The sequence below is a fragment of the Coffea arabica genome, chromosome 5e (genome assembly GCF_036785885.1).
Source record: "Coffea arabica cultivar ET-39 chromosome 5e, Coffea Arabica ET-39 HiFi, whole genome shotgun sequence".
In the NCBI taxonomy this organism is placed as follows: Eukaryota; Viridiplantae; Streptophyta; class Magnoliopsida; order Gentianales; family Rubiaceae; genus Coffea; species Coffea arabica.
This window is the reverse complement of record NC_092318.1, coordinates 48,546,590-48,570,110: the sequence shown is the minus strand read 5'-3', so window position 1 is coordinate 48,570,110 and position 23,521 is coordinate 48,546,590. Positions and strand designations below refer to the sequence as shown.

At 36.6% G+C, this 23,521-nt stretch overlaps 4 protein-coding genes across 6 annotated transcripts; 1 reads left to right on the top strand and 3 right to left on the bottom strand.

The window, feature by feature from the left end:
• The first annotated feature begins 775 nt into the window (after positions 1-775).
• LOC113688642 (phosphoenolpyruvate carboxylase 2) lies at positions 776-8,307 on the top strand. Its single transcript, XM_027206530.2, has 10 exons — positions 776-1,085; positions 1,561-1,952; positions 2,212-2,296; positions 3,002-3,224; positions 3,841-3,944; positions 4,026-4,113; positions 4,715-4,869; positions 5,568-6,566; positions 6,872-7,258; positions 7,744-8,307. The coding sequence occupies exons 1-10, from the start codon at positions 918-920 to the stop codon at positions 8,047-8,049; spliced, it is 2,907 nt and encodes a 968-aa protein (XP_027062331.1). The 5' UTR covers positions 776-917; the 3' UTR covers positions 8,050-8,307.
• Positions 8,308-9,077: 770 nt separating this feature from the next.
• Positions 9,078-13,177, bottom strand: LOC113743438 (protein CONSERVED ONLY IN THE GREEN LINEAGE 160, chloroplastic-like). Of its 3 annotated transcripts, none has more exons than XR_003461101.2 (10): positions 12,703-13,177; positions 12,113-12,162; positions 11,948-12,023; positions 11,752-11,847; positions 11,479-11,559; positions 11,303-11,394; positions 10,836-10,928; positions 10,237-10,305; positions 9,354-9,545; positions 9,078-9,248 (listed from the first exon to the last, which is right to left on the bottom strand). XR_003461101.2 is itself a non-coding variant. In XM_027271445.2 (9 exons), exons 1-9 carry the CDS (start codon positions 13,033-13,035, stop codon positions 9,407-9,409), a joined length of 1,029 nt encoding a protein of 342 aa, XP_027127246.1. In that variant the 5' UTR covers positions 13,036-13,177; the 3' UTR covers positions 9,149-9,406. The 3 variants fall into 3 exon arrangements, 1 of the variants encoding a protein (XP_027127246.1); XR_011814374.1 differs by having other exon boundaries at positions 12,113-12,156; XM_027271445.2 differs by having other exon boundaries at positions 9,149-9,545.
• Positions 13,178-14,079: 902 nt separating this feature from the next.
• Positions 14,080-15,102, bottom strand: LOC113743553 (protein AGENET DOMAIN (AGD)-CONTAINING P1-like). The gene is made up of 2 exons (XM_027271608.2): positions 14,483-15,102; positions 14,080-14,411 (listed from the first exon to the last, which is right to left on the bottom strand). The coding sequence occupies exons 1-2, from the start codon at positions 14,915-14,917 to the stop codon at positions 14,400-14,402; spliced, it is 447 nt and encodes a 148-aa protein (XP_027127409.1). The 5' UTR covers positions 14,918-15,102; the 3' UTR covers positions 14,080-14,399.
• Positions 15,103-16,790: 1,688 nt separating this feature from the next.
• LOC113743288 (protein AGENET DOMAIN (AGD)-CONTAINING P1-like) lies at positions 16,791-21,177 on the bottom strand. Its single transcript, XM_027271267.2, has 5 exons — positions 20,776-21,177; positions 19,849-20,532; positions 17,775-18,404; positions 17,288-17,359; positions 16,791-17,169 (listed from the first exon to the last, which is right to left on the bottom strand). Exons 1-5 carry the CDS (start codon positions 21,175-21,177, stop codon positions 17,164-17,166), a joined length of 1,794 nt encoding a protein of 597 aa, XP_027127068.1. The 3' UTR covers positions 16,791-17,163.
• Between the last annotated feature and the right edge of the window lie 2,344 nt (positions 21,178-23,521).

The window sequence follows — 23,521 nt, the reverse complement described above, 5'->3', positions numbered from 1 at the left end:
AATGAAAAAGGCAAAAAAATATTTTATTTGCAAAAAATTTAAAATTTCTTTTTATTTTTTTTTTGGCAATAGTAGTTGCTTATCTGTGTCCCTAAGGTATAAAAAATAGCGTAGAGACAAAAATAAAATTGTGGTGTTGAATAATTGAGTTATATTATACTCCTATGCTATATTCCAAAAATTTGGAGAGAGTTGAAGGAAATAAATGATAATGGTTATCAAAATTCAAAAGTCAAATCGGAATTTGCATCCTCCTCAACTTCTGTTGGCATATTCTTGGTTTCCATGGGAGATTCTTTAGCTCAATAGGAGTAGAAAATCCTGCTCTCTAGCTTTTAACCTTAAATTAATCAAAATCACAATTTTACTAAAATTGTAACAAAAGTAAACACACTGCTCATTCATATCAAACCGGGAAATTATTAAGCTCCACAGGATTTCTTTGCCACTCTCTGTAAGTTTCAAGAAAACAGAACCAAAAGCATCTCTCTCTCTCTCTCCCCCCCTCTCTCACACACACTACACGCAGTAACTATCGCGGACACACTCTACAAAATATGCAGCAGTGCATCAACTTTGCTGGGCGTGTCCTGTTTCTTTTCCTCTCGTGATCTATAATCTTCTGATTTTTCTCTTAAACTGTCATCTGGGATCCTCTTTCTTTGGTTGTTTGATCAGCTCTTCACGAGATAAAGCTGATTGTGTCCAGAACTTCACCCAGTTTTTCTTGTTATTCTTTCAGGTTCCTGAGGAGAGTAATCACAGCCGATATCAATCCGTGATTCTGGTTGATAGAATCAGTGGAAATCCCGTGTTAATTTTGCCTTGTTAGTTTCTTTTTGGTCTGAAAAGTATTGTAAAAGTCAGGGGAAGAGATTGCTTTTTGTTTGTCATATAGGGGTGAGACCTGAGAGGGAATGGCGACTAGGAACATTGAGAAGATGGCATCAATTGATGCACAGTTGAGACTGTTGGCACCAAGGAAGGTCTCAGAAGATGACAAGTTGGTGGAGTATGATGCCCTTTTGCTGGATCGCTTTCTTGACATTTTTCAGGACTTGCATGGAGAGGAAATTCGCGAAACGGTATAAAGTTTTGATTTTTATCAGCCTTTATGCTTCTATACTTCATTTTTTTTTTTTTTTTGCGTAGCTGACTATGGGAGGTATATCTTTGTTAGACGTTTATGTGTATGGTAGTGCAGTACATCGCTTTATAATGAATAGGGGGAAGAATCCATGATTTATCAGAGACTGAATTTAAATCTTAGGATACCTTTTATTTAATTGAATTTGGATGTTTCTTGTCCATCTGATTTTGACAGTTTGTTGTTGCTGATTGAGTTTTAGCTTTTGAATAATCTTGTTTAGACTTTTATAATGTGTTTGTTTGAATATACTCAAGTCTCTATATTGTGAACTGTAGTTAGATTATTTGAAGGTTGCTAGCCTGGAGATATCTATCTCACTTGCTTGCCTAGAATACCTGCAAATACTTGTATGTTGGAGTTATTATTGATGGCCATGTAACTTACTTTAAATGTTTCACTACATGGACTAGGTTCAAGACTGTTATGAGCTTTCAGCGGAGTATGAGAGGAAGCGTGACCCCCAAAAATTGGATGAACTTGGACGAATGCTTACAAGTTTGGATGCTGGAGATTCCATTGTGGTTGCCAAATCTTTTTCCAACATGCTTAACTTAGCCAACCTTGCTGAAGAGGTTCAGATAGCTTATAGACGTAGGTCAAAGTTGAAAAAACGTGATTTTTCTGATGAAGCCTCTGCAACAACTGAATCTGATATAGAGGAGACCCTCAAGAGGCTAGTTGGACAACTAAAAAAGTCCCCAGAAGAGGTTTTTGATGCTTTAAAGAACCAAACTGTAGATCTGGTCCTCACAGCACATCCAACTCAGTCTGTTCGTAGATCTCTGCTTCAAAAGCATGCGAGGTTTGTTGCTTTGATGTGCTAAAACTTTTAGTCTGATTTTATCAGTTTGCTGCATGGACTCTGACTCAGTAGAACGAAATGGACCATGAGTAGAGGGATGGAGAGAAAACCTCATTGGGAGTGGGATTCATTGGAGACAGAGGGACCTCCTTGAGTAGTGATCATGCATTTGAGGCAGATGATTAGTTTTTGTATCCTACGTAACTTTCTTCCTTACGACAAATATAGTGAAGTTTTTTCTTTTGGTGTTGTAATCTAGGATCCGGAATTGTTTGACTCAGTTGTATGCCAAAGACATCACTCCTGATGAAAAGCAGGAGCTTGATGAGGCTCTACAAAGAGAGGTATGGCTCTTACTTATTAGTTAGTTGTTACTTATGTTTCATGTCCGTCTTTTTTACTGATTAAACTACCATATGAGTTTTCATGTGTGGTTTGCTTGGTTATGAAAATAGAATGCAGAAGTTTATCTACTCTTCTGTGAGATTTGCTAGTGATAAATATCACACATTGATGACTTATTCCAACTGGGTGACTGTAGGAATGGAAGTAGAAAGTTGTGTTTATCATGGGAATGATATCCTGTTTCCTATGATTCTTCTTCATCTATGCTGTGCATGTGTCAACATGCATCCCACAGTATTTTACACAGATTCTTGAAAAAAAAAAAGAAAAAAGAAGACTGATTTCAAGTTCTTAGGAAAATACAAAGCACCAAGCTTTTGAAATTTTTCTGAGCAACAGGCGTCGAGGAAAATTATCCTTGTTTCCCTTCCTCTTTTGCATTTTAACGTGGAATTCACCTAATTTCTTAGATTTGTCTGTGTTGTGGCAGATATTTTGCTAGTAAATAAGACACTATTTGGTGAAAGGATGTGTTGATAATAGGATGACCTGTTAGTTGGGGATAGGATATTTTGTAGATATTCTCAAGATTGCCAGATGCTGATGTTTCTCTTTTTCTTGCTTTTGTTATATCCTTTTCCCCCCTTCTCGGTTTCTGTTAAATTTTATCTTTTCTCACAATTCTGCTTGTTTATTCCATGTAGATTCAAGCTGCATTTCGGACTGATGAAATCAGGAGAAATCCGCCGACTCCACAAGATGAGATGAGGGCAGGAATGAGTTACTTCCATGAGACAATATGGAAGGGGGTGCCTAAATTCTTACGCCGTGTTGACACTGCCTTGAAGAATATTGGAATAAATGAACGTGTTCCATATAATGCTCCTGTCATTCAATTTTCTTCTTGGATGGGCGGGGATCGCGATGGTATTTTGTTTCTTCATAACTGATATAAACTTTGTTGCGTTATTGTATCTGTTTTTCTTTTCTTGAACCCAAAATAATAAGAGGAGACAGTTTTAAGTTATTTAGCCCTGCCAGATGAATGCATAACATTCTCAAGAAAGTTGGCTTGGAACTGTGCTAGAACTTTTTCACCGTGGATTCTATTCCTTAGTTGACTAGGAGACAATTTTCTTTCATCTTACTGGGTCTCAAATTTGATTAATATTAGAACAGACAGTAAGGCTGCCTATTTAGGTCCATGTCAACTTCATCTTTACAAGGGTAGGATATTACTTGGACCACCATAATATCTTGTTTTTTCATTTACTGATAATATAGAATTCTGACACATCACAAGCAGGTCATCTTCATCTGGTATTCTCCCTGCAAGCTGTTAATTTTGACTCTTTTCCCAGAATTAGCTCACTGCTTTAGGGATGAGTTATATGCATCTTTAGATGGTTTCCAGCTCTTCTATGACACTATGGATTTCTTTTAATCATTTCAATCAGAACTTAACTGTCTAATTGAGATGTCTTGAATCATTCATTTTGGATTGATATGGTAATCACCTCACATAAACTTGATATGTTGACAGGTAACCCAAGGGTAACCCCAGAAGTGACAAGAGATGTGTGCTTATTGGCTAGAATGATGGCTGCTAATTTGTATTTTTCTCAGATAGAGGATCTTATGTTTGAGGTAAAAATGTGGACAGATTTTGCTTTAATGATTATTCAATCTACGGACTGTTCATTTTGCTTTTAAAAATCTTTCCTGCAGCTTTCTATGTGGCGTTGCAGTGAAGAACTTCGAGCTCGTGCAGATGAACTTCATAGGTCTTCAAGAAGAGATGCAAAACACTTTATTGGTAATCTCTTGAGAGATTATTTCTGTTTGAAATTGGAATTATGTTTCGATATATATTTTTTTCTAAGTTATCAATTATGATGGATGATTATATAATTCATGCATTCTCTATATTTGATCCAGATTTAAGGCAAGTCACGAAAAAAACCTTATTGAATGATCGTTACAATTTCCTTTTATTCATCAAAATATTTAACTATATTTAAAGCCACAGTACCTTCTTTGTGTTAACAAATATTCTCACTTTTTGGAATGCCAACATTACCCCTAAGTGAAGGATAAAATTGTACAACCCTCTCACACGCAATTAATAAAATATTGAGGCAGTTTTATAAGTATCCACAATATTTCAAAATAGTTTTATAACCATCCATAACCTTTCTTTTTGTTTTTTTTTTGAGGTACACACACTGGTGTGCCAAAATTATTAGTCGAGCATAATCTCCGTGGTTAACTTCCTTCTAGTTGGTGAAGATGGTTATGTAATATATGATTGGGATAATCTAATTTTGGGCAATAGTAGTTGTTGACTCTTTTGTATTCTTTATCCCTTTTTTTAATTCAAGTTGTGAGCTTTGTTAATTTTGAATGTACTGATGCAGAGTTTTGGAAGCAAATTCCACCAAATGAGCCTTATCGTGTTATTCTTGGTGATGTGAGGGATAAGCTGTATAATACTCGTGAACGTGCTCGACAATTACTAGCCACTGGGATCTCTGATATTCCTGAAGAAGCAGCATTTGCTAATCTTGAACAGGTCTACCCATGGCAAAGTGTTTATACTTTTTGCTTATAACTGCATAAAGGTTCATAATATTGGTTTTCTTCAAATTTTAGTTATGAGCTGTGGCTATATTTGTCAACTTCTGGTCAACACAGAGAACAGTGGAAAACGGATTCTTTTTTATTTTTCTTGTGCACCAGTATTTTCTTTTTCTTTTTTTATTTTTCAATGTGAAAAGAAGTTATGTAAAACCATAATCATGCCGCTATTGGTCTTGGAATAGATGGTTTGCTATGATTTTTTATTTATTAATTGATTTACTAACAACAACAGAGTAATTAAGATGAAGGCTCCTTATTGACCAAAAGTGTAATGAAAATTTCGGGCAGCAAGTAGTGTTAGAAAAGAACATGTAGCATTTTCTTGATTGACAGAGAGAATCTAGTTTAAAAGCTTAAAGTGGACTGCTGGAAAAGTTTGCTGCAGATGGTTGTGTAATTTGAGTAAGCCAAATTTGCAGTTATGTCTTAGGCTTACATGTTGTGAGTCAGGGCTTAGTGTATGAAGCTATCATACCCACAACCTCCCAAATGACAATGGAGTTTTTTTTTTCTTTTAATAAAGAGCCAAAGTAGTTCAATAAAACTTTTAGACTTTGTACATGCAGACATACATTATGCACATACGACTATGTAATATATTGATACTGATGATTTATCTCATTTCATTAGTTTCTGGAGCCTCTGGAGTTGTGTTACAGATCGCTGTGTGCTTGTGGTGATCGACCAATTGCCGATGGAAGCCTTCTTGATTTTCTGAGGCAAGTTTCAACATTTGGACTTTCAATGGTGAGACTCGATATCCGACAAGAATCAGATAGGCACACTGATGTTCTAGATGCCATCACTAGACACCTAGTGATTGGATCCTACCGAGAGTGGTCAGAGGAACGCAGACAGGAATGGCTTTTATCTGAACTTAGTGGAAAACGTCCTCTATTTGGTCCTGATCTTCCCAAAACTGAAGAAATTGCTGACGTGTTGGACACCTTTCATGTCATTGCCGAACTTCCATCAGATAACTTTGGGGCCTATATAATTTCAATGGCTACTGCTCCATCAGATGTGCTTGCTGTAGAACTTTTGCAACGTGAATGCCATGTGAAAACTCCACTCAGGGTTGTTCCATTATTTGAAAAACTTGCTGATCTTGAGGCTGCACCAGCTGCTGTGGCTCGGCTGTTTTCAATAGATTGGTACCGTAATCGAATCAATGGTAAACAAGAAGTCATGATAGGATACTCTGATTCAGGAAAGGATGCAGGTCGTCTTTCTGCAGCTTGGCAGATGTACAAGGCTCAAGAGGAGCTTGTAAAGGTGGCAAAACAATATGGAGTTAAACTAACAATGTTCCATGGCCGAGGAGGGACCGTTGGAAGAGGAGGAGGTCCCACGCATCTTGCTATATTATCTCAGCCTCCAGATACCATTCATGGGTCACTTCGGGTTACTGTTCAAGGAGAAGTTATTGAACAGTCTTTCGGGGAAGAGCATTTATGTTTCAGAACCCTCCAGCGTTTTACAGCGGCTACTCTGGAGCATGGAATGCATCCCCCTGTCTCACCAAAGCCAGAATGGCGCGCACTTATGGACGAGATGGCTATTGTTGCTACAAAAGAGTATCGTTCTGTAGTTTTCCAGGAGCCTCGATTCGTTGAGTATTTCCGTCTAGTAAGTACCTCACATGTGATTTTACCATTTATTTAAAAATTTTATCCATGAGAAGGTATGACAACCTTTAATATGCAAAGAGACGCAATATGTTTATTAGTTAGTCATTTTGAAATAGGAGTTCATCCACCAACTTTTGTTCTGGAGGTCATTACTTTCTTTTGTGTGCCATTGCGGCTCAATGGCATAATTGGTAACATGGACCTGTCTTTTGTAAGTTATTTCGTATATCAATCTAATTTAGGAGTATTAGAGCTTAAACAAAGTGATTAATCACCACAGGTAATTAACTTTTCAATCTGCAGGCAACACCAGAGTTAGAGTATGGTCGAATGAACATTGGGAGTCGTCCAGCAAAAAGGAAGCCAAGTGGTGGAATTGAATCCCTCAGAGCTATTCCATGGATATTTGCATGGACTCAGACAAGATTTCATCTTCCAGTCTGGCTTGGCTTTGCGGCTGCATTTAAATATGTCATTGATAAAGATATCAGAAATCTGCAAATGCTCAAGGATATGTACAAGGAATGGCCCTTTTTTAGAGTGACAATTGACTTGATTGAAATGGTTCTTGCTAAGGGAGACCCAGAAATTGCTGCTTTGTACGACAAGCTACTAGTCTCAGAGGAACTGTGGTCATTTGGAGAGCGCTTGAGGTCTAACTATGAAGAAACTAAGAACCTCATCCTTCAGGTAACAATAAAAAATTGTAATATTTCACCAAAAGATTTTTTGATCTTTCTGCTAATCATCCCAACTACCTGGACTCCAGTGTGTACAGAGGAATTGAAAGTGTATCTGTCTTTTGGCATATAATATTTGCTCAGTGATTGTACCTAAATGGAAAAATTTTGATCATTGATGGCAATAGGATCTCCATAAAGTTGGATGGCATTAACTGTTCTGTAGAAAGATCTTACACCTGAGGCCGGTTCTATTCAACTAAATTTGGATAAGTTGTGGAGCGAGATTATATCTTAGCAGTAGATGTACAGTATGTGTAATATATGTTATGGATCATTTTTGTAGGGATTTTATTTACCTGGTGATGTTTGTATTGTGCTTATCAGTTATTTTAATTCATCTCATGGAGAACTTCTGTTTATTGACTTCAAAGCAAAGTACATTAAGTGAGATCAAGGAATCTGAAATACATTTTGGTTGCTCTCTTGATTTAGGTTGCTGGTCACAAGGAACTTCTTGAAGGAGACCCTTACTTGAGACAAAGACTCAGACTTCGTGATCCATACATTACCACATTGAACGTATGCCAAGCCTACACATTAAAGCGAGTCCGTGATCCTAGCTACAATGTGAAGGTGAGGCCACACCTATCAAAGGAAATCACAGATTCATTGCCATCAAGCAAATCAGCTTCTGAGCTGGTCAAGCTTAACCCGAGCAGCGAGTATGCTCCGGGATTGGAAGACACTCTCATCTTGACCATGAAAGGAATTGCCGCTGGATTGCAGAACACCGGCTAAGGGTTGGAACACATTGCATTTGTTCTAAAACCTGATGCCTGCTAAGTTAATACAAATACAATGACTCGGGAGAAACATATGGCAGCTGGTGTCACATCATGTTTGCTTTAAAAGTGAGGCCCGTTAAGTTTTACTATGAAGAGAATATCTGAGTAATAGATGTTAGCTGTTTCAAGTTTGTGATTGTGTTATAAAACTGCCTCCCTCAGAATCTGCATCGCTGCAGATAATAAAGCAGTTATTGATTTTTACTCTTCATATTCTTTTTGTCTATCTGCATAAATTTCTGCATTTTTGCATGGTTAATCAGAACTAGTTTTACTGTTTCTCTTACTCAGGCAGTAGAGGAGAACTCTTCTACAGTCTGGCAAGAGAGGAATAATTGCTAGTTCGTCAATATACAAGAAATGTTATACATCCTCCCGAAACTTGCCGGGCAACATGTTTGCCTCATGATTTTTAGCCTTAGGTCACCTTGGCTTGTAGCTTCCTAACTTGGATATTCAGGTTTGCAGGAGACAGTATGTTAGAATAGTATGATTATTATTTCGAGAATTTATTATGTAGCTATTAACTGACCATGCGACCCTCGATATGAAAAATCTGCTTCTAGATGGAGACTAATTAAAAGAGAAGAGAAAATGCAAGAGTCAATGGTAAGCCTGATTAACTGCAATTCAGTCCTGAAACCTTGGAGGCGAAAATCGCTTGCAATACATGGGTTTGGACTTTGAAGGCTTGTCTTGGATCTTTTCTTATGAATCTTTTTAGTCGCACCAATTCAACGAACAGACCACCTTTTTGTTTTCTTTTTTTTTTTTGTATTTTTTTGTTCATCCACTAAAATTCTCAGCACCAACCACAGATTTCATCATATGTGTAGAAAAGGCGAACAGACAAAAGAATCTCTAACAATAGATATCGAATCACAAGCATCTGTTAAAAGGGTAACATATTGTTTCTCAACAAGATGCAAGTTCTTCTGGATAAAAGAATTTTATAACAAGATGCAAGTGTACGCAGAAAGATTTTCAACTTCTGGATGTCCACCAGATGCACAAATTATGTATATACTATAGAGTTTCATATTGTTAACATCTGGAGCACTATCTTCGATAATCTGATGATCCCCACCTTTTTTGGAAATTGGAATATACTAATTAGTTTTCTTTCTGGCTTCACAAATAATCATCTGGTATCTGTGAACAAGGCAACACTGATAAATTAATGCCAGTTTCTCAGGAATAACTCTGTCCACAGAAATTTGATTCCATGAGGTAAAGTGTATTTTCCGCTGTACACACCTCTGTAAACTTCATCAAGAATGACAGGAGTATAAGTAGCAGACTATTGCATGCTAAGCTTGTCTTTTCTCTCCAGAGACAGTCAATGCTTCCTCAATAGCTTGGAAAAAGGTAGCAATCTTGTAAGTGAAAAATCCCACTAGCATAGGTATCAATTCAAGGTGCATGAAACCATATTCTGGAACTAAAATCCTGTAATGGAGCAGATTCGGATTAGTGTACAAGACAGGAAATGGTTCTGGACAGAGATAATAAAGAGTGCTCGGTACTGCAGGAAGCACAGACAAGAATAAAGAGTATGAATTATGTGCAAGTACAAGCTCGATAAGGTTGACAAATTGTACTTTTGTTTCTTTCACTCATGAGGTTATCAATATGTGCTCTTTCGGCTGGGAGAGCATGAATGGGTCTTGGGACCTCCAATTTCCAATGTCGGTCACACTACTTTTTCCAATCAAAGATTGAGGCATATTCACCAACACAATCTAACTAATTTCAGCATTTAAACAATCACATGAAGGAGATTGTTAAATAGAGAAGTTCATAATATGCAACTCTGCTACATATTTTTTCCCTAGCCATATTTGGAGAGTACCATTGGAAGCTTCCTACCAGGAAGCTAGTGAATCTCATTAGATGCAGTTATTTGGAACACAGGATAACTTTCTCCACTAACAATGATACAACAACAGTGTTCATGTAAAGAACCATAAATTGCCTTTACTGATGCTTCTTGATAACCTACAAAAGAAGGCCATATGCATGGAAGATCCAATGAAGAAGCAATTTAAAGGAGGGCTAAAACAGACAAACACTTTTAAGTGGAGCACCAATAACAGATAATGCAACTAAATTATCACACTAGGACAGCAAAAGGACTCACTCATTCCATCTATCATAGATCATGACCAAGACAACAGGAACCAAGAGCCTTGGCTGCCCAACTGCTCCCCTGCAAGTAAAAAATGTATCCAAGTTGAGTGCAACCCAGATGCATCCAAATTCCAACATGGGAGAAAATGATGATTTTTGTGTTGCATATTCTTTAGACAAAGATGACCAAGACTAGAACATAAAGACAAACAGCAGAAAATTGACACCCACAGAATTACATAATTCAACTTCCTGAAGGCTTTCTACATAAGCAATTTTAGTGCATTATGAGCTGAAGACTAATGGACTTTCAGTAAAAGCTCAACATTACCCCTTCACACAATTTTGAATCATTAAATAACCATTTTCCCTCCTCTCTATCCCCCCCCCCCCCCGCCCCCCGCCCTTTATTTGCTGCCAGGATCTCATTGTCATGTAAGGGTTATGTAACTTTTAAATACTGGATCTTCAAAGGTATGTACAACTTTCGGATGTCATAAAAAATCATCCACACCTTGTACAGCTGCAAATGGAAGGAGAATATAGTGCATATATAGCCAAAGTTATTAGCTTAAAAGTCATATGAAAATGAAACAAAGATTTGTTTACTTGATAAGCCCCTTTGCTCCATCAGCCATGGAGTCCACCGTTTTCCCAAGCATCCTCATATAAGCCAAAGAACCGAGCAGTCCAGCACCATAGCTGATTGAGAACACAATATCACATTTATTAGAAGCACTCACAAAATTTCACACATACTTGCTTTATATATTCACCATAAAGATAATTTTTCATAATAAACACATCTTTTCCAAGACAGAATGGAAGAAACAAGTATTCTGGTTAGAAAGGGTAAGACTCTAATACAATAGTCACATCAAAGAATGCAAAACAACAAAAGAATTTGGAAGAACAATATGCACACAGAGACCTCCTGATTAACCCTAACGCTGTCTTTCATACCATGTCAGAAATCTCGCATCAAAAATTAAGCTACATTTCAATCATATACCTTAATATTGCAAGGGAGAACCACTCATACCCTAAAGATGAAAATAACAATCATAAATACTTGCCTTGCAGCAATTTCAGGAGTATAGGATATATAAGCCGAGAGTACACCAATTCCACCAATGCCTAGAGTAAGGAATTGCAACTTCTTTTTCAACTGTAAAATTGAACAGAATTAGCTTGGAGGCTCTTAATCTCAAAGATCATGAAACATACGAAGCCATTAGATGTTACAGCACACCTTAAAATACTGCTCCCTTGACTGAGCTGCCAAAACTTCTGGATCCCCTTTTGGTCGCCGAATTTCCCGGAACATCACATCCTGGAGATTGAGATGAACCACTCGGTTTCAATGTGAAAAAGCGCATTTGGTTAAATATTATGCTTTTCAGTGTAACATTAATCCTTGAGGAATACGGGTTTCACGGTCAATGGAGGAAGAATTAAGGCAAATAGAAGGACTCTAAGCTAGAACGAGAAAAAATCCAACTGTAGTTGAATTTATCTAACATACACTGCCTCCTGTTGCAGCCTTGGTAGCTCTGTCCCACTTCTCTTGCTCACGTCGTGTTGGTGCTGGTCTCCATCTTCGAGATGCAGTACCATTAGCCTGAAGGCCATCAAATCTTTAAATGAACTGAAGGGTAGGTGCGACAGCACAACTACCTCAGAGAAACAGTAAAGCAAGAAAGCATAGAGTTTCATCATACTTGAGTCTCATCAACTTGTTCTTCTACTAGAGCTTTTGAAGGAGCTGCTAGTTCCTTGCTCAAGTCAACTTCCAGACTAAATGAAAAAAATTTGATGTGTCATAGAACGGTGAATATGACAATTGAAGCAGATCAATTCATGAAGAAACACATGCAAGATTGTACCTGTCAAGACTCATGACCCTATTCAAGCTAAGAAATCCAGAAGACTGTTCCTGTTTCACATGTATTATATGCAAGCAAGTTAGAAAACACCATATGAAGTACTAGTAATTTACAAGTTCAAAGACAAAGCAAAATCTGATTATCTTGTTATATCTTCTTGGCCTACAAAATTAGACTTTGAGCTCCATGGTAAATACCAGAGTAGACAAAAAATCATGACAAATAAACAGAGAGAGGTCTGCAATTTGGAACCCAGACAACCTCAGAACGACCGTTACAATCAACAAAGACAGGGGCAATGACAATCATTTCAGAGAAGAATTCTAGAAAATTCACAATGGGAAAATCCTATGTTAGCCATATCGTCAGTGACAACGAAGTTCAATTAGCAAGATATCAGACATGTCAACAAGAAATAAGAACCCCAAAGCCTTCAAGAAGAACAAAAAGGACACTAGACATATCCTCCTACAACTACAATAATGAGGAATTCAAAATTCAACCACAGAAATTAATAAATAGCAAAAATTAACACAAGCCCAGCTCATATTATAACCAAAAAACAACAAATTAATTTAAAAAATTTGGACCTTTGCCGGAGAAGCAATAGGGTCAAATGAGGAATTCCCAACACCATCAGCAGGGTCCTCAATGAGCCTTTTCATGCGACCCATGAAATCTTTATTCCAAATGAAGTCATCAGAAGTTAGCGGGTCCTCATCCTGGCCACCCCAGTACTTCCTGAGCTTGGACGTAGTTGGTGGGCCGCCCCACTCCCCTGGAGCCACCCCAGTAGACCATTTGAGAGGCTTCTTTTTTGGCAGCAAAATCTTGGTTTCTCTTGGACTTCGAGCTGCTGGCTGTGCTGCTGCTGAGGAATCTTGTGATAAGGTTAAGGAGATGTAGCAGTTCACTACTGCCATTGTGCTGTGTGTTGTGTGTGTAATTTGGTGGAGGGAAACGTGATTACGTCAGAGAAGGAGCACCGGTAGTTTGATCAGAGATGGCTGTGATATTTCCGGGAATGAATTATGCACAGGGATTTTAAATTACGAACAAATAATGGCCGCTATTTAACTTAACACACTCTTTAACATAGCAAAAAAGTAGCAGGGAAAAGTACATGTAGGCCGTGTTTGGATGCACTTGAGATCCTCGGTGACATATTTTGAGTGCCAATCCAATGCCACCTCTAATATTGTGCCAAGTGTCATAGTAATTCTTGGTCATTTGAAGCAGTACAAATAATAACAAGACACTTGGCGCAATATTAGAGGTGGCATTGGATTGGCACTCAAAATATGTCACCGAGGATCTCAAGTGGGATGGATATCAAATGTTTTTCAAATATCATTTTACTTTTATCACAATTATAATTTTTAATCAACTTTTTTATCTCGCACGTATCAACGCACACCAAAGAGTGACGTAGTAATTATTTCAAATAATCTCTTATCCACCGTTCTATGACTCAATATTTGGTCTATGTGTCAAATTGATCCTTAATATTTGGTCTAAAACAAAATTTAGTCTCCAAAATTTTTGATTTTAGACAGATGTAGAATGATTGACTAAAAATCATAAAAACTAACGAATAAAATTAAATTTGCGTTGGCAAAAAAGTTCTGAACTTGCATTTTAGTTTCGAACGTTTGAAGTTTGATCTCTTAAATTTTACATGGTTATAACTAAGCTTTTAAGATAAAATAATACGTTAATTGAATTAAATATATGACAAATATTTTGTCACATTTCTCTAGTTGCGGTCCAGAAAATTTTGAGACCACATTGGCAGTTTGAGAATTTATGTAACTTAATAATTCGTCATACAAAAGTATGAACAATTTAGGTTTATTAGGATTTATGTAACTTAGTGATACGCCATTAATCTACACGATAAAACATTAAATCTTGAAAAAGAATGGTACGACCTTAGTACTGGATTATAACCAAGAAAACGAAGCCGATTCCTCAAGAAAAACACACCAGCAAGATTTAAGGTTAATTAAAACACGACAATGTTGAAGAAAATACAAAAAGATGTGAAGAGAAATCCTATCCGAGGACACTGTGCAAACCATTCACCTTACTCGAAAGTTAAAAAGACCACTGGATTTTGTCTGCTAATAAACCAGAAAGTGAACCAATTACAATCTTACAAGCACCCTCTTCTCCGGTAGCTTCAAATTGTATGTACTTATTACAAAGTCAATAAATTCTCTCGTAATAACTCCTCCTCAAGCTCAAAGCTTTCATGGTTCTTCATTTTTCCAAAATCTTCTCATCATTAGGCTGTTCCCTGCGACAATCGCATTGCAAACAAATGAGAATAAAATACATCATCGAAGAAAACAGAATGAAATTCCGTACCTTTTTCTTCCTTCCTCTCTTGGAGAAAATCCAGTTACTGTTCACCCACTCCTGATGAACCCTCAAATTTTCCAACTTGAAAGAACGCTGTTCTTCTGTAGTTTGGAAGCGAACGGTATACTTAAACTCCTCTTCAGATTCAGCCTCCTCCATACCAGTAATAGTTCCTACCCACCATCCATCACCTTCGTATGCATCCACCTTCTGCTTCACGTAAAATTTCTTCCTAGGAATTTCAGGTGGGATTGGTCTTATTTCATCCAACGTGTGCACCTGTCTCAAAGGAGCAGGCTTATCATCTTCTAAGAGAGTCTTGAACTGGACTATGTATTCATCATTCTCAAGTTTTGTGACTACTGTTGCATGAAAGTATGAGCCTTGAAACCCCTCTTCTTTGCTCATGATCTCAACTTGATCACCTCTGTGAAATGCCATGGCTGTACTGCTTCTTGTCTAATGGGCAACTAGGAGCATATATATGAATCGGACGATGGAAGCTGCTAAATATATTCCAAACTTTAAAGAAAAACAAGTTATAGGATTTGAATAATTGTAAGCGAGATGAAGTCATTTAAGATATCATAAATGTGAGTTTTCCTAGTTCAGCTTACATGAATTGTCAGTCGTGATCATAATTCACTAGGCAGCAAGAAAAGTAGGGGTTGGGGAATAAAGACGAATGCTAATGGGTGGATGAACTTGCCAGAAAAGGGAAAAAAACAAAAAAAGAAGAAGTAGGAAACTTTAGAATGGTATAACTTTTTCTACTTAGAGGGGGGTTTGGTTGGAAGTTGGAACGGGGAGTTAACATTGATTGACTGAGTATTTAGTGGGAATCTTTTTTTTTTTTTTTTTAGTCGATTGGAAGGTATTCTGACCTGGTCAGAATCACCTGAACCGGCCAGACTACTCTTCTCGGGCTGTGAGAGCAGCCCCAAGCATCACAGCACGGAAGCACTCGGGAGTCGAACCTGAGGACCTGAATTCATGCAATCTTTCAGGATGTTGGCATTGGGAGCTAAATTCTACAATGTGTGGCTGGAAGGAAACTCCGGGCTATTTCAGAACAATGATAGGCCTGCAGACGTGTTGATTACTTGCATTGTAGAGATGATGCAAGGAGTAGTTGCTGGCTGGTCGATAGCTCCAAATATACGAACAAACTGGGAACTAGCACTTGAATATCAATTTAGTCCTCTTATTTTCTCTGTTCATTAGACAGGTTGATGGATCGCTGGTAGTAGGATTGAGTTAAGGAATAAAAAAAAAAAGATTGAGTAAAAAAATTTGAGAAGCCCTTAAATTATCATCGTTATTCAACTTTTGTTTCCAACTGACTCTTAAATAATTAAAAATGCATAATTTAAGAATTTCTAATCATTTTAGACGTAAATTCAGTCAGAATTGAAGGACCTTTTTGTCCAATTTTAATTAAAAGCATGGAGGATTTAATCAAAAACATTAAGAATAGGAGTAAAAGACTTGAGAAGAGACAACCCTCCATTGTTCTTAAATTCTTTATCAAATTTCTCTATAAAATTCTCAAATTCATTGATTTCATATATGAGAGGAACGCATAAAATCTGACAAATTTTTCTTAAAAAAAAAGGTTTGTTCTATGGAGTCTATTAGAAGCCTATGAGAACCGCTAGGTTCTGAGTTTAGTTGAAATTGTAAGAGTTGATCCATTTAGTTGTACAGTGGTCTTTTTTTCTTTTTTTTTTTGCTTTCACCTGACGAGAGTCAAGGGATTGTTGTGCACTCTTAAATGCTTTGTCTCAGAACTTTTACACTGAAATGTGCATCATTTCCTCCCTGGTTACAACATTGCGCTTCTGGTTTTCCCTTGGTGCTCGTCAAATAACTTTCTCTCTGCCTCGTTTTTTATTTATCATGACATCCATGACTTTTAGAGTGAGAATGGTTGATCAAGAAACAGCACCTTTCCTGATCCATCCTAAACTTTTGGAGATTGGCAACCTAGATTTTTAACGTACTCTAGCTACTCGTTACTCATTTGGCAAGAGAAGAAAATATTCTTTAAGCACTTTAAAGATTGAAATTCAAACTAAACAAGAAGATTTTTTTTTTTTTTTTTGGGTTTTAAGCAAGAAGATGAGTAATTCCAATTTTTGGCTTGGGAAATATGTTTGAGTGTTACTTTCGAGAGTCAAGTTTGATAGGCATTTGTACTCGAAGTTATTTCCTTTCAAAAGCCAAACCCGTTTGGATTGTTATTTTCCAAAATTTTTGTACAAAACTGTAGTATAAAGATTTAATGTACGTGAACTAAAAAAATAATTAAAAATACAATCACGACAAATATAAAAGCTTTTTTCAAAAAAAGGCAATCCGGACAAGGACGAGGAGTTGGGTACGAGACCTGAAAAATGATGATTATAGGTAAACTAGTATTAAAGCCCCTTAAATACAGTATCAAGTTTATATATTTCAATTCACCTAATAGAAATGTGACATCAATTGGATGTAATTAATACAGCCAATCAAAAGAAACAAAACAAGCCATCAACCACCAAAAAAAAAAAAAAAAAAGGTAAGCTAAACCCTTCTCATCATGGTCGCTCCATATAAAGTCTGTGTATGGTATTGCATTTCATCAGAAAATGTTCATGTATTGCCTCCTCAGTGAGTCAATCCTCATCCAGCTGTTAAGCCATACATCATGCCTGCAGAAGTGAAAAGACAGACGAATATCAGCTTTGGGATTTGATGGTTAGACTAGCAGAAGTTCTATTTTAAGTTTAAACAACATCCTACTAGATTAATTAGCTGATTAGGGACTACCTTATTCTTAATCTTCCTCGTCCTTTTTTGTTTTGTATTCCCTTCCGGCTCTGAGATACTGATAATGTGGTCCTGAAAAGAAATGTTTTACCAAGTATGACAGAAGAAAAGACCAGATCAACAAGAAATCACCAAAATAGCAACTTAAAGCACAAATTTACTCAAGTGTCCTAGAAAAGAACCCAAAAATAGTAACAAGTTTAATGGACTACGTTACCTACCTCCATGTGAAATGATATTCTAACTAATGACAACATAAAATGATAAAATCAACAAAATTAAAAATAAATATAGAATAAAAGAAAATGTTCCTGATGATCTACAAACAATATTTCGACTATCCTGGACCCTAGACAAGGAGATCAACCCATAGCCAGATAAATTGTAGAAGAATTTGCAATTTCATGCTTTTCTGTTTGAAAGTAAAAGGAAAAAATTTGAAAAAAAAAAAAAAAAGGAGATCCAGAGATGAGTTTGAAGGACTTGCCGTTGCCTCCTTGGAGGAAATCCACTGGCCATCTGACCAATCTTGATGCACCCTCAATTGCTCAAAGCGGTAAGGGATCTCTTCTTGAGTTGTAGGGAAGTAGACGAAATAGTCTGACTGGAATTTCCCATTTATGATCCCAGCCCACCAGCCATCGCTCTCATACACGTCAGCTAACTCATACAAGCTGAAATAGCTGACCGGAAAAGGAGGTGGCGAAGGGCGGAGCTGATGAACTTCGACAACCTCTTCTAGTGGTCCGGAATCGTCTTCTTTCAAGAGGGTTTTATACTCCACTTTATACTGAGATGCATCCTCCTTAGATAGTATTTTTGCAGCATAGTACGAACCCTCGAAACCTTCCTCCTTCAACATCACCTCCACTTCATCTCCGGCTTGGAACTCTATTACTTTTGGTTCTGGAAGGCTGAGTTTTTTCTTGTTTGCCCGTTTTCCTTTGAACCTACTTTTCGCCGGTTTTTTCTGGAAAATTTTGCCTGTTTCTTCTTCAAACTCTATTTGTACCCGTTTTCCCTTGGAATTCATTTTTGCTCGTTTTTTCTGGATAATGTTGCCTGTTTGTCCTTCATACTCTATTTTTGGCTGTTTTTCCTTGACACTCTTGTTTGCCTGGTAGAGTGAAGAGCCAAAGGAATCAATTCACGGTGGCCTTTAGATTTTGAGGGTTGTTACAGACAATGGAGAGTGTATGACTACTTAAACTCCAGGGGCAAAATCAGTCTTTCTCTTCTTTCCCTTTCTCTTCCGTTCTAATCCTCAACTCCCAAAAGCACCCGGTGTTAGTCATAAGCTAACCAAGAATAACAACTACATTATCAGTTTTGTACATTCCATTGATGGTTGCAGTAATGGGGAATGAACTTAAGATTTTTAGGAAGTAAATTATGAACTAAAGTTTACGTACGAAAGTGAAAAAGGAGGTATCATTCAAGGGTGCAATATCAAACTAACCCCAACTTTAATTTCCTTTCAAAATATTTCTAAACTCCAACTGTTAATTGCTTAATCACATTTTCTATTTCCAATCATGTTCACCGAATACAACTAGAAGTAGTTTTAAAAAAAAAGAAGACATATTCTAGCATGTAATTAAATGCTATACACTTTGTATATTGAGATTGATATCAACTTAATAGTGTAGATGCACAGATATCTACATACATAGAGTAGGAGTTTGGCATTTCACCTTGGTATAATTTAACAGGAGTGTAGTAGTTAAAAGCAAGCAGAAGATTGCTATGGAATTTACCCGGGATCTAATAAACTTCTTAATAATGTAACATGAGTGTGTGAAAGAAATGTCTGGCTTTTTTGTTAGCGTTATTAATCATGCTTATAGAAGCTACGCTTTTTGGTATCTCACTCAAAGAATTGAAGGTGGGATTTTGGTATAGCTCCCACCTAGGCGGACCAATGGGATATGATGCATGAATGTATCCGGTACATCTTTTTGTTATACTTTATGTGCTATTTTTTTTATTATATTGTTATTTCGTTTTTCATAAACACCATATTTTAACTTTTTTATTTTTAAGTTTCAATAACTATTAATTAAGTAATACATAAAATTAAAAAAATCAAAAAATTAAATACATAGAAAAGCGAGATTTTTTATGCATATTCTATTGCATTTTGTGATTTTCTCTTATATATTGCTTTTTTGAAATTGTTGTATTTAATTTTTATTGTGTCAAAATTATGTAATAGTAAGAAAATAAAAAAGAATTAAGATATAATATTTATGAAAGAGAAGTAATAATATACTAAAAAGTGGAATAAAAAATAGAACAAGAGATGAAACAAAGATCCATTGTGATGAATATACATGGCAAAACTTAGAAGTATAATATATCTTCTGTTCCAATTCCTGATTTATTATCTATCCCACTTTTTATCCCGTTTCTTTTTCATAAATATTCATATTTTAGTTCTTTTTTGTTTTCTTACCATCAAATATCAAGACCAACATGACAGAAGGTCCAGTGCAACTTAAAAGACTGCATATAAGATGGGCAACTAATCATGTGGAAGCTGAAAGTCCTGAACAACTCACCAAAACATGAGGTGGCAAAAGAAGGGGCTGATCATCGCCTGCAACCTCTACCAATGGTCCGGACTTGCTTTCTTTCCAGAGGGTCTTGTATTCCAGTGGATATTGAGATGGGCCCTCACTAGATTTTAAATTTGCAGCATTATAAGAACCCTCAAAACCTTCCTTCTCTATCATCACCTCCAGTTCTTGTCCAGTTTGGAGCTCCCCAGCTGTTGGTTTTGGAAGGCCGATGTTTTTCTTCTTTGCCTGTTTTCCTCTGAAACTCATTTTCGCCTGCTTTTTCTTGGAAATTTGCCCTGTTTTTCCTTCAATGTCTACTGGACCCTCAAAACCTTCCTCTACTTTGATCACCTCCAGTTCTTGTCGGGTTTGGAACTCCATAACTGTTGGTTTTGGAAGGCCGATGTTTTTCTTCTTTGCCTGTTTTCCTTTGGAACTCCTTTTCTCCTGCTTTTTCTTGGAAAGTTGCCCCGTGTTTTCTTCAATGTCTACTGGACCCTCAATAGATATTATATTTGCAGAATTGTAAGGACCCTCAAAACCTTCCTCTTCTTCGATCACCTCCATTTTTTGTCCAGTTTGGAACTCCACAACTGTTGGCTTTGGGAGGCTAACATTTTTCTTCTTTGCCTGTTTTCCTTTGGGACTCTTTTTTGCCTGTTTTTCCTCGAAACTCTTGTTTGCCTGTTAGAATCAAGAAAGAAAAAAACTTACTTCGTAGTTCATAGTGAATTTTAGATTTTGTAGGTTATTACCAATAATAAATTTCATAATAATATGAATCCTTAACTCCATGTGGCAAATTTCAGTAGCCATGCTTAAAGAAGCTAGGCCCTTTTTCATTTTTCTCATTTCTCAATCAGAAACAACCTACATTTCACGTAGAAAAACAAAAAAAATTAGAGAGTTTTTTTCTTTATTGGGTACCGATTTCGTGCAAGTCCACCTGCCATTGGCCCATTCCTGGTGTATCCTCAGTTTCTCCGAAGGGTAAGCCAGTGCTTTTCCAAGTGTAGGGAAGTAAACAAGATAGTCCAATTCAAATTTCTTATATATGATTCCACCCCACCAACCGTCGTGCTCATATGCATCAGCTAAATCATACAAATCAAAGTCCATGACCGGCATCGGAGGTGGCACCGGCCGGAGCTGATCGACGTCGATAACTGCTTCCAGCGGCCCCGATTCATCGTCTTTTAAGAGGGTTGTGTACTCCACCTTGTACCGTGAAGTACCCTTCTTCGAGATGATAATTGCAGGGTAATAGGAACCCTTGAATCCTTCGTCTTCCATGACCACCTCAACCTGTTCTCCTCTTTCAAACCCCATCTTTGTGATTTTCCAAGCTGATCTGATCTCTGTTTGCCTAGGATTTTGTCTTTAGATTTTACAGGCAAGGAGGACTAATGGTTAACTAGTTCAATCTGTATGGCCTAGCCAGCTGTAACAATGAAAATCCGATTGAGAGATGCTTGTATATATCAAAGCTAAAGATGATCTCTTCAGGTCGTTTTGCAGGCCAAAATTGTTAATTTGATGGCTAACAAGTTAATGTATACCATTGAAATCTTAACAATAAGTGCAACATCTTTGGTTTAAAATTTCAATGAGGATGTTGTTTATAACTTTCCTTATAAAAATGTTTTCATTTATAACTTACCCTCATGAAAATCTCCAGCTCAATGTCTATCATGTAACCCCTAACCAGCTGGACCAAAGCCAATTGATAAAAGTAATGACAAATTGAGTAACAAAAATTGTTAGAAAAATGATGATATACAATGTTAACTTGACCCTTTATCTATTGCCACCAGAACCACAATTTAATTGAAAAAGCAAAAGAAGTTCATAGTTTGTATACCTGTTATAGTTTGTAAAGTTCTCTCAATTCCATTTATTATATAAACAAACTCATAACAAAAATCAATTTGGAATAATCTATATTAGAAAAATTAAGCAATAAAATCTTTAAATTTGGAAGAGAGCGATTTTATTCTAGTCTTGAGTAAAGACATCAAGGAGGAAAAACAAATCATCCATTAACTCTTATTTGGCTCTCTAATTTATCTGAACCAAGATTAACATGCCCCGGCCTTTGGGGAAAAAATTAACATGGCCTGATGATTGTCTTTTTACTATTTATGGATAAAATTACATATTAAAAAAATTAATTTTATATATATTAACATTGCATATACTATCGCGATTGAATTCTTGACGTTGTATACAAAGTAAGAGTTATAAAAAATGTCACAAGTTCTTCATGCTTGCTACTTTTCAGCATAACAAACAAACACCAAACAAAGGAATTCAGCCAAAAGTTCGTTGTCACCCCATGTGACTCGCACGTGTTTCTTCAAAATCTTGGTCACAAGCTTTTCCTTTCCTCTCTGGTGTCTCTGGCTATTGCTCTTTCTGAACCCCAAAAGCGAATCTTTCCTAAATTGATAATCGCTCCGGTATTGCTAAGACAAATGAATATTAGTCAGGAAATTTTGATAGCTCAAATGACAAGTTCTTAGTTCCCGCGGCAGTCCAACTGATTCTGTAGTCTAATTTTTACTAACAGATCCTATGATTGATTCTCGTGTGCTATTTCACTATGTATCCTTGGAGTAAAGCTTTAAACGGACTTGATTTTCATGTACTATCTCGCTGTGTATCATTGGGATAAGACTCTATCTAGCCTTGGGGGATTAGTTTGGCCGAATGTTGCGATACCCCTAAGTGAAAAAAAAAAATGACAAGTTCTCTAATGTTTAGACAACATTGTACTAGATTAGGGACTAACCTATTTCTTAATCTTCTTAGTTGTTATTTGTTTTATCTTCTTTTCCAGCTGTGAGTGCAGTCCTGCCATGACATGCTTTTCCACCGTCCGTTCCTTCTCCAAAATGCAATTTTGCGGTCTACGTACACTTCTGCACCAAAAGCGCTTTGAACAAGACACTTTGTGAATTACTCAAGCAACTAATATTAATCTTTGTTTGTTATCTACGTTGATAAAAGTCAAATGTCCACAAAATTAATCCAAGTTGCATATATTTTTATACTTTCTCTACACCGACTTTTTCCTTGCTTAAGCTTCAGATTAAAGAACGCTTACATATAGAAGGATCGAGGGCCTCGTTCCTTTTGTCAATAGTAATCATAAGGTCGAAATATTTGAAGAGATAGATTTTCACCTGCAATTATATATACATATATAGCGATCGGGAGTGGCATTTGGAAGGTTCAATTATTTGAAGGAAAATGACGGTAATTTACTTTCTCTCCCTCTTGCCTTTGCATAAATGCACTTTTCATTGTTTGATTGAAAAAGATACAAACTTTCTTTATATGTTTGATGACAATGTTCATGTACATCTAACATTTATAAAGACCATTTGTTACAAAATTTGAAAAACGTTATCATGGGAAAGAAAAAGTGAACGCAGCTGCTAAGCGCGGATTAGGGTGTCGCTTGAATTATTATCTTTTGGAATTTCTATAGAAAAATATACTATAATAATATAATATATGTAAGACAAAAATGTGATTACGGAAAACAAGTGAAAAAAAGAATGATGATCTACCATGTAAATCATGAATAACCTATAATTAATGTAGATCTCTTTGATGTCCAGAGCTTAATCATGAGTTTATTGTTGATTCCTTGCTTAACATGTGCCTA